Here is a 13584-nt window from a genome sequence, read left to right as displayed (position 1 = left end):
AAATGCAGGGTGACGGGGAGCGAGGGACTTGGAGATGAAGAGATCTTATTCCTGTCATCCAGCTGTGCGTTCTGAATAGATCCGACTCAAAGACATCAGCTGCCTTTAAAGTTTTAGGGTTTGATTCGCAAAGTTGCAATTCACATTAGTCTCGACTATGGAAATGGGGACAGGTGGTGTGTTTTACCCATGACTTACTATGCAAATGGTATAACACAGTGCAGAATAAACGTTGTTTGCCTCTTCGAAGTGTAGCATTTGTCCCTAGTGTTTCTTGCTTTTCAGTGAGGTAATATCTTTTACTTCCTAGTGTGTGCACATGTATAGGCTTTCCAAACAGCTCCATCTGTTTCCAGCAGAACCCATGAATGTAGGTAGCAGTGCAAACATGCTGAAAGAGAGGCAGACCTACTGGACTGAAGTTTTCAACATAAGGAGCTAAGGCAGAGGAATAACAGCATTTGCCAGTAACATGCTCTGCAGACTGATTCTTTCCCTTCCTCTTCTCAAAAGGGAGGATATATGAGCTTGCAGTGAACTTGCTTGTTCATATCATTAAAACAGTTCTCTTGAAGCCCTATGGGTTTACGACAGATGTATGGAGAAGCAAATGAATGCATGGAGGACTTGCTGAAGAGGGAGAAAGACTTTGACCACTGAAATACCAGAAGCAAAGCATGGCACGTGTGCAGTAACACATAACCTGTCCATGGCATGCTGTCCACTGTAGGAATTAAATTTAAAACACATCAGTGATTTATCTTTAACCTTTTGCTAAGATTCTCAAACAAAAAGTATTATTGCTTCTTAAAAGTTACACCTCTCTGTATCTATCGATTGATCTTTGTGACCCTTCTCACTTCCCTGAATATACAAATGTGTTAAAGTTTTGTAAATTACTGATTCATATAATGCTGATTAGTTTATTAGAAAACCCAGCCAGTGGCAGTCCTCAGAAACGATCAGCAGACTTCACCTTTACCACTAGGCGGCTGATCGGAATTGTCACAGAGCTCCTCTGGAAGTGATTCTTACTACTGATCAAGTTTCCTCCACACGGTGTTAAATTCAACTACACTCCCTCTGAAGCAGCCTTGCTGTCGGCTTGGATGTTTATCACAATTGCTGGGACGCTCTACTTTGCTGAGCATACATGAATTCTTCTAAGACCACCAATATTCAGGTTTCTGCAAACAGTCCAAATCAGTCTTTTTGGTTCCCATTGGTCAGATCCAATATGTGTCTTTAACACTGTGACCCCAGAGTATGGTCCTTTCACTAATTTATTTGAAAATGGGTTTATGTGTAAACAAGCAATATGATTCCCAATGGGAGAACAGTTTGAAGCCAACATGTCTTTAATACTGATTTCTCTGGGACAATAGGAAGCTGAGTCTTTTTGCATGAATATCAACAAAACACTTTAAAAGCTTCTATTGTCATAAACTTCTTGCAGTTTGCATGGAGAGAGGTAAGACCCTTGCTTTTTGTTGCATAACACCACCACCCCTACTGCTGCCCTCCAGGAGAATTTTTTCTATCCTAGTAAGTTTTACTTGTCCTTTAGTCCACAGGATGGAATTCCTAAGGTTGAGGAATTAGGAACATATTCAGTGGGCATTTATGTTCCTACTTTGTACCAGTACTTGATTTTATCTACTCTATATTTTCAGAACTCCGAACAGCAAGGAAATAAGCTTTGGAGACTGTGAGTGTCTCCAGCTCAAAGGAAACAGAAAGTTAGATTATGCTTCTAATGTCATTCAACGGATGTCTGTGTAAAGACAAGGGAATATACTCAAACAGCATGAATATAATTTCCTGCAGAGGTGAAAAGGAGAGGGAAAAGATCCACAGACCCTGACATAAACCAGCCGGAATTCAGATCCCCACATACAAACTGTTCATCATTCTCTTTTCAAACAAAAGAATCCACCCATCTCTTTGGATGTTATTTCAGATTACAGTCTAGAGAAAATCTCATCATGCAGCTGTGACACAGTACTTTAGCACAAGAGCAAAGGAGAGAGTGCCACAGGTAAGTCTCCTTAGTGGGAAAGAAATGGTGCACGAGCTGAAATCAGCTAGCACAGATGGAGCATATCTGGGAGTGCAACACCACAGGGCAGGGACTGCAACAACTTGGAACCGTGGGAGGCAAGTCTGCTTCATCAGTATCCCCAAATGTAGGGATGCAAAATCAGTCCGTGTAGGAATGAGGAACTCCACACATCTCACAAACACCCTTTACCGAGAACTGCTTCTGACAGGGAAAAAGGTTCCTTTCATGTGTTTGTGCAGCTCAAGGTGCTTGATAAGTCCAGGGCTAATTCCAGATTTGCACATCACAACAAACTTTGTGTAGTCCCATGAAGAGCCAAGCATATCTGCCACCAAAACTACCTGTAGTAAGTAGCCTTTAATTAAGTATGCATGCTTGCAAACTAAATGAGAACTCTGTTCAAATGCAACCCTGGAAGTGATCATGTTTGAAGGCCTGATCATCAGTCATGCATTAAAAAGAAACAAGGCAACAAACAAGGAACAAATACTATTTGATTTTAAACACTGAGCATTAGGAACCAAACATTAGAGACATTTTTGTAGTATCACACATTAGACCAGCAGATACAGCTGGAAAAAGTGGACATGTATTGCAGCAGAGAGTGACTTCTCCCAGACAGTCAGATGTACAATAACCTTAAGTAAGTCACGTCTTCTTTCTTGTTACTGGAATACAAGCTTTCTTAATTTGGTGGAGGGTTTTTTTGGCAGAGACTTCCATTACCTTTCAGCTTCTTGAGTCAGGGGCTCTATTTAAAGGACATGAGGATACAGAAACAGATCACTTCCCCTATCCCCAGGTTTCAGAATAGATAACAGGGTTTGCTACTGCTACTATGTGGGTAGCTGGAAGTGGGTCCCAGAAGCAGCTGGGAAGAGTAGGCAGAGCTGGAGAAAGGAGGGGAGGGAGACAAGGGCTCTCTACCTGGGTATGAAACACTCTGTGTTGCGGAACCTCCAAGAAGGACAAACGTTCAGCTTCTAAGGCCACATCTCTAAGGCCAGACCTCAAACTCTAAGGTTAGACATCTCAACATCAAACCTCTATGATTCTTTTACTAGCAAAATAGCACTGAAAGTTAACCATCTCATAGGCAATGCCAGTGCATTCCCTGGGAGAAATGGATATGAGAAGAATTACTCTAAAAAGAATAATTGTTGTGGATTTCTGTAGAGAATGTCACAAATTGCATAAGCTAGCGAACTAGATACGTTCAAAAGAGAAATGCTGAGTTCCACTATGGCTGCTCAGGGATAAGCTCTCAGAAGCAGCTAACTAACAGAACAGATGTCAGATCTGTGCCGTGCAGCCCTTTCCCCTTCAGGAGAACAGAAGAAGCAGCTACACTCTGTGGTCAGAGCCGAGCTGTGTCTGCCAACAGTACTATGTCCTTGGAGCACTGGGCTGCAAGCTGTAGTTTGTGGCCTCCCAGGCCTGGCAAAGCTGCAACAAACACCAATATGGAAATTCCTGTTTGTTAAGTCTGCATGACTGGACACGGTGACTGTAGAAAAGAATGCTAGAGTGACTCATCATGCCTATTTCTTAATTTTTCAAAATATGCTTTTTAGATTAAACAGACTTTGCATTAATTAAAAACAAACAAAAAGTGAGGAAGAAGCTTTATGTATTACACACATCTTCCCAGACTGAGCGCCATGGCTGAGCCCATACCTCTGCAATAATCCCTGACTCTCTTTAGTCTATCCTTCTCAACTCCCAGACTTTGCATCCTTCCTGCTACTCTTTGTGCTAAACATAAACCAGCAGGCAGGCAGGAGGACCTGAGGAAGTCACCTGCCTCCTAAGCCTCCTGCCCTAGCTGAAGGTGAGGCAACCTCCATCTCAGGTCCGAATTGCAGTGGAGGCATCAGTCTGCAGCTAGTAGAGGCCTCCACTGGGCCTAAGCTTCAACGTGGGGAACTCTGCAAACCAAAATGGAAATTCAGGTGCTTCCAGCACTAGGCAAAGCTGGAAAGCTGTCAGAAGAGGCTGTTCTCTAAGATTTAGGCATGCAAGCTCTCTTTTGGCAGACAAAAACTTGTCTTACTGATACCAGTTCATTTTTTGTGCCATTTCATTTTGTGCCATTTTCATGGTGCCATTTTTTCATGGCACAAGGATAATAGGTGCCATTACATTTAACCACACTAATAAAGCAATGAACTGGGTGCTTAATGTTAAACACGCAGTTCATCCCTCTAAGCACAAGTGCAGCTTTATGCATGTATCTAGTTTCCATATCTTTAACTGTGATTATTCAGTAGGACTTCAACTCATTAGAAGGCTAAAGAGCACACTGCTGAGTTGCAACCTTGAGCTGAAAGCCAGGCTTAGGACTCACTTAGAAACAAATGAGATATCAACATCTTCCATCCCGTTTGTGCATGATAAGACAACCAACAGATAGCCGCTCCTGCAGATTCAAAACAAATGATTTTCTGTCAAGAAAGTCCCAAGGAATGGCTTGAGTTGCCTTAGCAGACTGCATTCAAAAGGACTGTGCAATGCCAGCTTACTCTACTCCCATCTCAAGTTATCCTCTTAATGTGGTGTTACGAAGCACATTATTGAACACATGACAGAAGAAAAACATTGCTATTAGTTCCTCCTAGTGCGAAGATAATGGGCTTCCTGTGCTTCAGCTCACATGACACATATTTGAGCCACATCAAGGAAACTGACAGTTTCATGGTGGGCCCAGTCATCACATTGAGTGGGGTTTGAACACAGACACCCATGGGGTTTGTATTGGGTTTATTTGACAACCTCTCCAGAATTCATTTTTTATTTCAATGCAGCTGTATTCCTTATATGTTCCCAGAACTAAAGCGGAGCATTGCCAGATAATTCTTCTTCTAGCATCTTTATCACGGGACAGAAATTCAAGTTTCCATAATGTTGCTAAGGTCATACAGAGGATGATTTGATTGCCTTAGATCAGATAATCCAGTCAGGTAAGTAATGATGTTATCCCCACTTAAAAATAGAGAGATAAAAAGAAGCATTTGTATAGTGCAGCTTTTTACCTAAAATGCATTCTTAAACATTGTTTCTATCTGTAGCAAAATCAAATGCTTCCTGACCAAACTTAATGATTATTGTGGGTTCGTGTTCATCAATCAATGTGAAAATAATCGCTACTACACCAAGCATAATAAAAAGCATGGAAAGATCTACCTCAGGTTAGAAGCTAGGACCTTTTCAGTTTTCCCATTATTGGTTTTTTAAACATTTCTGCTTAAAGAGATCGTAAGAAATATCAATACAAGTATTCTTTGAAGTACATTCAACAGTAGGTTTTCAATAGCAGTTCACATTTTAAAAGAATCAAATGATTAAAATATTACTGATATTAAACATCTATCCAGCATGCTGAGCTAATTCAGTAACTTTATAGTATTGTGGGAACATTAAAAATTGCTTTTGGATGATAATTAAGCTCCATATGTATTATGAGCAGAAGAAAAACAATTCACTGTAATCACAATTATTGCATTTTTGTGAAGGTTAATCATACATCCTGAGAACCACAGTATGTTATCGCAGATCACATACCAGTGTGAGATATTACTGCTTTTAGTTCATTCAATGTAATCAAACCTCAGCATTCTCTCTACGCAGTGGAGCAGCAGATTGCATTGAAAAGAAGTTTGGAAACCTAGTCTCAGTGTTACTAATACACACCTTTTGCAGTCCTCCAGGAGATAAACAGACATTTAATTAACTGCCTGACAAAGGAGCTGTAGTAAATAACACACACTTATCGAAGCGCTTTTCACCTTCTTTGTAATCTAGCTACTTCAGCAGACGCAGGGCAGGTTCCCCTTACAAGGGTGTTCCCATGTCTCACAACAGTTATTCTAATCATGCCATTAATAGAGTCACTGTGGTGTCTTTTAGGGCCGCAGCAGACAAACTCACACTTAAAATGAACCCCGATTCCCATACCTTCCCTCCTCCTACCTATGTTTCAGTCGCACCGGCGACTGAATGACGAGCTACCTCTTCCCCTCCTCTGGTTTCCCGCCTCCATCCTTCCTCTCTCCGCCTCCTCATGAAACTCTCGCTGGGTTCGCGCTCGGGTGTTGAGGTGCGGTCCCTGCGGCCCTTTCCCAGCAGGAGTGCCCGGCGCACGCGTGAGCTCGCACGCATAGCTGGAGTTCCTTCAGCTGCGCATATGGAGTGCGCTGGCAAGTTATTAACAGCAATCACTGCCATTAAGTTATTTGTAGCGATATTGGAGTGGTTAATATTATTTGTTTTAATTCGATTGCTGTTATTTCTTTGAATTCAGAATCTTGGACCCACAGCTTCCAAGCTCGGTTGCATCCTTACTTTTTATTGGACTTTTAGTTAAAAATAAGTTACTAAACTCTAGGTGGTGTAAATTGAACCTGTCAGCAGCCCAGGAGGCTGCCGCTGCGCCCCGGCTCGCGGGGTCCCGGCTCCTCCCGCCGGCGGCACCCCCGAGAGCGCCGCGCCGGGGCTGCGGCTGCTGCGTAGCCCCCGGCCGGGACCGGGACCGGGACCGGGACCGGGACCGGGACCGGGACCGGGGCGGGAGAGAGGCAGCGCGGGGGAGCCCCGCTGCCGAGGCCGGGCTGGGGTGATGGTGGGTACAGCGGGTACCCCGAGGCGGGGGTGAAAGGCCGGCGTAAGGCAGCGGGGCAGGGGCAGGGGAGCGCCCGGCAGCGGCTGACGGTGCTGGCCGGGGATTACTGTCGGGCGCCGGCCGGCCCCGCTGTTGTTGCGCCCGCTCCCTGCCCGCCCGGGGGCGAAGGGCGGAGGGAGCCGGGGCCGGGGCCGGCTCCGGCCGCCGCCGCCCGCGCAGGGCGCCTTCCACAGGCATGTCCGCCAACTACATGCGGAGCTTCTCGGAGGGATGTGCGAGTACGCCGGGGCGGACCCGGGGCCGGAGCCGGGAGCCGGGAGCGAGGGGTCCGGCCCCAAACCACGAGGGAGCCGCGCCGCGTCCCTCATGCCCCGAGTACTGAGCAGCGGTGCCGGACGTCTTCCTTCCCCGGCCCGCTCAGCGGCAGGGCGTCCCGACCCAGAGGCCTGCCTGGGTGCTAGAAATGCCCCTTTGGGGAAGCTGAAATTTAATTTGCAAGAATAAGTATCATTAGGTTTGATGATGGCACGGCAGTCCTTATTTTGCCATCACCTGACATCACGTAAATCAATACAACAGCAAAACAAATGGACTTTCAGTCGAAGCGTTCAGCTCCGTCTGGTGCATTCTGCAACAGCAGAATACAGATACAGGCAGTGAAACAAATTAACTGGTAAGTGCTAGACAAATGAAAGTTTATATAAAATCAGTAGCAACAATGAAGTGTTCTAAGCCATTATTTTGTTAGAAAACTATGCAGCCTTCATAGGCAAACTCTCTCCTTTTAAAACAAGGAGAATAAAATAAATATTTTGGATAATGAGAAAGAGCAAGTAGGCCTCCAACAATAATGCCGTTCATTTTTGTTTTCATATTGAATAACCCTGTGATTTGCAGCTCAGGCCACCAACGGCATTTGGCCAATTCCACACTCTTTTCTTTGGCTCAGTTCGTATGTTTTTCCTTGGTGTTTTGGGCTTTGCTGTTCATGGAAAGGAGGTCTTGCATTTCAGCTGTGACCCAGACAAGAGAGAGGTTAATCTTTTCTGTTACAACCAGTTCAGGCCTGTAACTCCTCAGGTAATTCTCTTCTCTTACTGTAGAAATCCAATGTTAAGAAAATAAACTGCAAAAATTAAACATAGTTGTTCCATATAAGAAGTAGTATCTGATTGGGCTAATTATCACTTAGCTTTTTCATGAATATTTTTCTTTTAATAACCTTTCATCTGTGACTAAATACGTAGTTGTGCTTTCTGTCCTTCATAACAACAATCCTCACGTTTCAGAAACCAACTGAACTTTTCAAACTAAAGCATAACAGTGATTTTTACCTTTATTGTCATCTAAGTGTTTATACATTTGATATATATTAAAAACAGACTTGCAAAATGTTCCAATATGTGTGCATTTTAGCTGTCCTGATGCAGTTGTAAATGATCTGACAACCACATTTCTGCTACATTTTAGGTATTCTGAGTGTTACAGCTGGTGATTTTACTGGTACCTGGAGCCTTTTTTCACCTTTATGCTGCGTGTAAGAGCATCAAACAGGAAGATAACCTCCAAAAGTTGTTCTACGCTGGTTTTTATATCTTCTCTGCTTTCTTAAGGATTATCCTTGAAGCTGTGGCTCTTTGGCATCAGATTCAGCTCTTTGGTTTCAAAGTGAATGCAATCTACATGTGTGATGTGGGAGCACTTGAAAAAAAGTTTAACATTACCCGATGCATGGTGCCAGAGCACTTTGAAAAGACAATTTTTCTTATTGCAATGTACACGTTTACTGTGATTACAGTGGTCTTGTGTGTTGCCGAAATTTTTGAGATCTCATGTAGAAGGCTAGGTTTCTTAAAAACTCAGTGATGTCAATCACTCCTAGTCATTTACCACCCTGTCCACCTGCAGTTTTATAACAGTGATTTCAAGCTATAACAAAAAACATCTCCTGTCCTCTATGCAGTGTTGCAGAAGAGAACCACACTCATGATTACTGCTGCAGAGTAGTCATCTGACACTTATTCCTCATCTAAAAACTACTGCATTACGTGAATAATCTTTGTTTCCATGTCAAGACCAAAGGCGGTAAGATTTACAAGAGGAACATGTTCTCATGACCTGCTACATACAATAGTTTTGTCTCTGTGTGTGAGGAGGAGGTTATTCACAAACGTGTTTTTATTCACAGCTTTTCTGAACACATGCAATTGGAACTAGTAAGGTTATTGACCTTCCAGGGAAAACTATTCAAAATTTCTTACATGTTCTTATGGCCTGAGAATTAAGCAGTAATGGTGGATAATCTCTGAGTACCAGAAAGCATTCAAACATTTTCCCAAGCAGCACCACTGTTGCAACTTGCATCTCAGACCCCAGGGGCAGAGACTCCTGGTTAGGTCGTGGTGACAGCATATCCATCAATATCAGCTTACTTTGCAGCAGTCCAGCTAGTGTCATCTGCTAGCTGTGAATCTCCTTTTAAAAGTGAAAGACTAGCATGGTATTCTTTGTGCTGACTGGAATGCCTTACCCTCATTATATTTTGGCTTACGATGTAGAAGATTTTTACCAATTTTGTATGATCACATTTTGAAGGAGTAAAAGGGCTTTATGACTTAGTTTTGCATAAGAGGCTTAAAAGTGTCAAAAGAAAATCTGGGAGAAAAGCCTTTTCTGGGTCCAATCATGCCTTGACTTCAGTGAGAGTTTTGCTTGTGTGTGACTGCAGAATTGGGCCCACAGAATTCTTTGCTGTGTGTGTCACATCTAACTTATTATTGCTCTGACTAAAGCTGCTAGAGTAACAGTTAAAAGAAGTCTGCATAGTAAAATTATTCCATGCAATAAGTGTATTTGGATAGGTTAGGTCTTGAACTTTATATAGCTATCAGATGTTTGTGTGTGTGACTGTTTCTTCTTAAGGACTAATTGACATCTTAAACTTAGAAGTGATTTCATTCCTTGTGCTGAAGTGAGGTAATGGAAATAAAACAGATTTCAGAACTGGAAAGAAAGGAAGAGGTGGTTGCCTGTATAAAATATGTACAAATAGCAATCATAACCATTAGCTGTTTTCCATTTGTTTTTCAAACACCCTAAATTTCTAGGAAAAAAAATTGAAGGTTTTTTCCTCTTCCTCTTTCATCATTTTCTATGGCTACTAAATTGAACAATTTCTGTTCTGAATCTCAGTGAAACAAGAGACTCAGACTCATCACTACTTAACAGTGATCCAGGAACCAGCAAAGTCAAAAGGAATCCATCAGCATCTTTGGACACAGTTTGAGGCCTGTAACACTGAAGGGAAGAACATCTTTGCTTCTTGAATTAAGTTTAACTTATGTGAAAAAACATTCAGCATAAAAGCATAAAAAGTTGAGATCCCAGTGACAGCGCTTATGTCCTTTCAGGAATATTAGGAAAATTCTGGAAAAATTACTACAAAATCTTTTAGCACCAACTGTTATTTAAGCAGTCCCAAACAAGGTTGGGTTGTAAGACCCTTGTAATCCTCACTCACAAAAGTAGTCCTCGTTACATAAATGCAATTGCATGATTCAGGTCTCTTGGATTTGCTTGATTCTGGGCCGTTTAAATCAAAGTGGGTCACAACTAGATATGTGGGTTTTTTAATATGCTGATCAAGAACAAGATGATAAATTTCAACACATTCACTGTATTAAAGTATTAATGTTGTGTTATTTTTTCCCTATGGAAATAAGTTATATGTTGTCTTAAATATATGTCCAGTCAACACTATCAGATTTGTGCAATATTAAACCAGTTATTTGATATTTGCAAGCATTACAAGTGCAATAAGAATCACTGTGCTAACTCCTTGTTTGCATAAAATGCCATGTGCTTTAGTCGATACATATTTAATTTTTTGTTATATACACCAGTATCCATCTGGAATTATTCTTCGCAATTTAAACTTGTAATCTCAGGTAAAAAAATCTTTTTATTTATAAATAAAATACAGTCTATACATTACTACTAAAAAGAAGAATTTACTTCCATGTGCTAGGTACAGTTGTGACCAACAGTACTCAAATCACACTTAATCAGATGTTTGTATAATAATAAAATAACTTCATCACAACCTTGTCAGTATTTTCCCTGGTGCTTAATATTTCCATTGCTTGTTGTTCTTCTTCTGTAGATTTCAAAACACTTCAGAAAGGTCAGAGGACTGCCAAAACCCCCAGCCCCCTCAGGGGACTTCCCTGTTACCATCAAGAGCCTTGCAGAGCCAGGACTGGCACGGGACTGCCTGAGGACCCCTGGGGGGGCTCTAGGAGCTGGATTACCCACCACCATGCCCTTTCCCTTGGTGGTCAAAATCTGGAAACACCAAACATGAGTGTTAATAAGAACATTAAAACATGTTCTTCCAAATGAGATACAATGTAGATTTTTTTCTGCATTGCCTGTGAAATTAAAATTGTCAAATTCCTCAGTTTCAGTTTTTCATTTAAAAAAAAAAACGTGCATTATTGCCTTTTACTGCAAATGTTTTTCTGTGACTGATTCCGTCATTAGTTTCTGGAACACGTTGATGGAGATATTATGTCCACATAAAGAAACCATTTCCCCACGGTTGTCAACACTTCTCTTTCCTATATTTGCCATTTGTTTTCCCGGCACTCATTGTATTCTCAAGTGTCTCTAAACTTTTCTTTCTCCCAGTCTTCCAAACTCCCACCACTTTTATCCTCATTTACATTGCTTTCTATCAGCTTCCTTCCACCCTTACTCCCTCTGAGATTTATAACATGCCTGTGTTTCTCAGCTGTGCACTGATTTTAGCTCAAATGCTTAGCAAATATTTGAGATGATCCTGAAGGCTTTTTTTGCCTTTAAGAAAGGAATTATATAATACACCTGAGGATTCTTTGATTCAATTCTATTTCTTTACACAGCAAACATGAAGTCCTGTCTCCCAGAACACAGTAGGAACTATTTTTGTTGCTTGTATCAGGGTCACACTATAAGTAAGTGCTTCTTTGACTTTTTCATTGTTTTCCACCATACTAACCGCCTCAATTTCAATTTCACAGACAGCACTTGAAGCAATCCCCAGCTCATGTGTTTGCAGTCAGTTTTGTCTCTAGCCAGACATCATGCCCATTTCAATTCTCACTTAACAAAGAGCTGTAATTGTTCCCTCCATCATCTGCAATGAAACAAGCTAAATACACTCACTAAGTGATGTGATTGCCTTTACATCAAAGGTATAGTTGCTCTGGGCCAGCCAACTTCTAGTACACCACCACAACATCCCAGACCTATAACCACTCCTTGTTCTGTTCCTTTCTTGGCTTCCTTTCTTCTGTTCAGCCATCATTTCCCTTCCGTTCTCTTTTCAGTACTCTCTCATGACAGCAAGGAGACAATGCAGCCACCTCTCCTACCCCGTGCCTCCCTCCAACACGCATTTTTCTTTATGCCCTGGAGCACTGACATTCTCTTGCCTTGCAGACAGCCATTTTCAGAGCAGGAAAACTCTTTGGCCCTGCTGCCAAAATTCATCTGGGAAGTGGTGATCCTGCGAGATGTACTTTCCAGGGCCGGCAGACTTGCTGCCGGGAAGCAGCCCGGTGCAGCGAAGCACTATTAGCCAGGCCATGGTAGCACAAGGCTTCTGCAGTGAGCGGCAGCAGGACACAGGGCAGAAGCGCGGGAGTTCGAGGTGCGGTTCGGGGCCCGAGGGCCTCCCGGACATCTGGTGAGCCTCGGGGCAGCCCCAGAGGAAGGTTTTTCAACCTGAAAAGGAATTTTACTTGCAGATCTATCTGCACGGGGAAGGTCTGCACGGCTCTTTGGGCTGACGTGCCAAAGGAAGGGAGACAGAAGGGCTGGGGAGGGCATTGCCGCTTGGCCCCGGCTGTCCGGGGCCAGGCCACCGTTCCCCGGGCCGCGCCAGGGGAAGCCCCGGCCGCCCCGAGGTCTCCAGGCCCCTCCGCACGGCGGCTGTGGGACGAGTTTCAAACACTAACGAGCCATGCAGGAGACGGGTGAGGCTGTACGTCCCCGCGGACGGGCGGGCGAGCGGTCGGGCCGGCGAGCGGCCGCGCCAGTCTGCCTGACGCTGCCCGGCTGCGGCGGGCCAAGGTCCGGGGAAGGCCGCCCCGCACGCCCGCCCCCTCCCGATCAGCAGGGGGCGCTCTTCCCGGCCGCACCGCCACCGGAGGCAGCCCGCCCACCGCGCACGCGCCCCGGCGTCCCGTGCCGGAAGCGGAAGCGGCCGGCGCCAGGCTCGGGAGCGAGAGCAGTTGTCGGCCGTCCGTTGTTGCCGCTGCGTGTCGCCGCCCGCGTGATGGCGGCCACGGCGCTTCCCCCGCTGCCGCCGCAGTTCAAGAGCATCCAGCACCATCTGCGAACCGCGCAGGAGCTGGACAAGCGGGAGCCGGTGGTGGCGTACTACTGTGAGTGAGGCGGCCGCAGCGCCACCCCGCCCCGCCGGCCCCCGAGCCGGGCCCGGCCCGGCCCGGCCCGTCGCGTCCCGCCCCGCCCTGCCGCCGCTCCCCGCGGCTGGGGCCGCCACCACCCCCCGGCCACCAGTTGCTGCACCGGGCGGAGCGCGGCCGTCCCTCTGTCCGCTTGGGTTTTTGGGTTGCGCGGAGTGCCCGTCGGATGTACGGAGAAGTGGGGGCGGGGGGGGAAGCCCCACCTCTTGGGGCAGTACGGGGTGTTCACGGTCTTGCCTGCCGCTTCGGCTGCAAGCCCCAACCCGTCTTTGTGCTCTGTTTTTGCAGAGTTAAGCCTTTTTGCAGTCGTAGTGGATATGCCAGCAGCCTAAATACATGCTTGTACGCACGTGTATGAAGTCAAGTCTTCTGTCTGTGTTGGGATAGTCCTAATAAGTATCGCAGAAAACTAACGTTCGTGAGCCTTTTCAGAT

The 13584-nt window shown here is 44.7% G+C and overlaps 2 protein-coding genes across 3 annotated transcripts in view; both read left to right on the top strand.

Annotated features, from left to right (window-relative positions):
- Positions 1–6915: 6915 nt before the first annotated feature.
- Positions 6916–8546, top strand: GJE1 (gap junction protein epsilon 1). Its single transcript, XM_050893948.1, is given in 3 exon segments — positions 6916–6954; positions 7578–7760; positions 8151–8546. Coding segments are annotated over 3 exon segments (618 nt in total).
- A 4453-nt stretch (positions 8547–12999) lies between these two features.
- Positions 13000–13584, top strand: part of VTA1 (vesicle trafficking 1) — a 44486-nt gene continuing 43901 nt past the window's right edge. For both annotated transcript variants that reach the window (XM_050893658.1, XM_050893656.1), the window contains exon 1: positions 13000–13108. In XM_050893658.1, coding sequence (XP_050749615.1) covers positions 13000–13108 — 109 coding nt within the window. The remainder of the gene's footprint in view (positions 13109–13584) is intronic.

This window comes from Gymnogyps californianus, chromosome 3 (genome assembly GCF_018139145.2).
Source record: "Gymnogyps californianus isolate 813 chromosome 3, ASM1813914v2, whole genome shotgun sequence".
In the NCBI taxonomy this organism is placed as follows: Eukaryota; Metazoa; Chordata; class Aves; order Accipitriformes; family Cathartidae; genus Gymnogyps; species Gymnogyps californianus.
The sequence above is the reverse complement of the archived record's forward strand: the minus strand, read 5'-3'. Positions and strand labels throughout refer to the sequence as shown.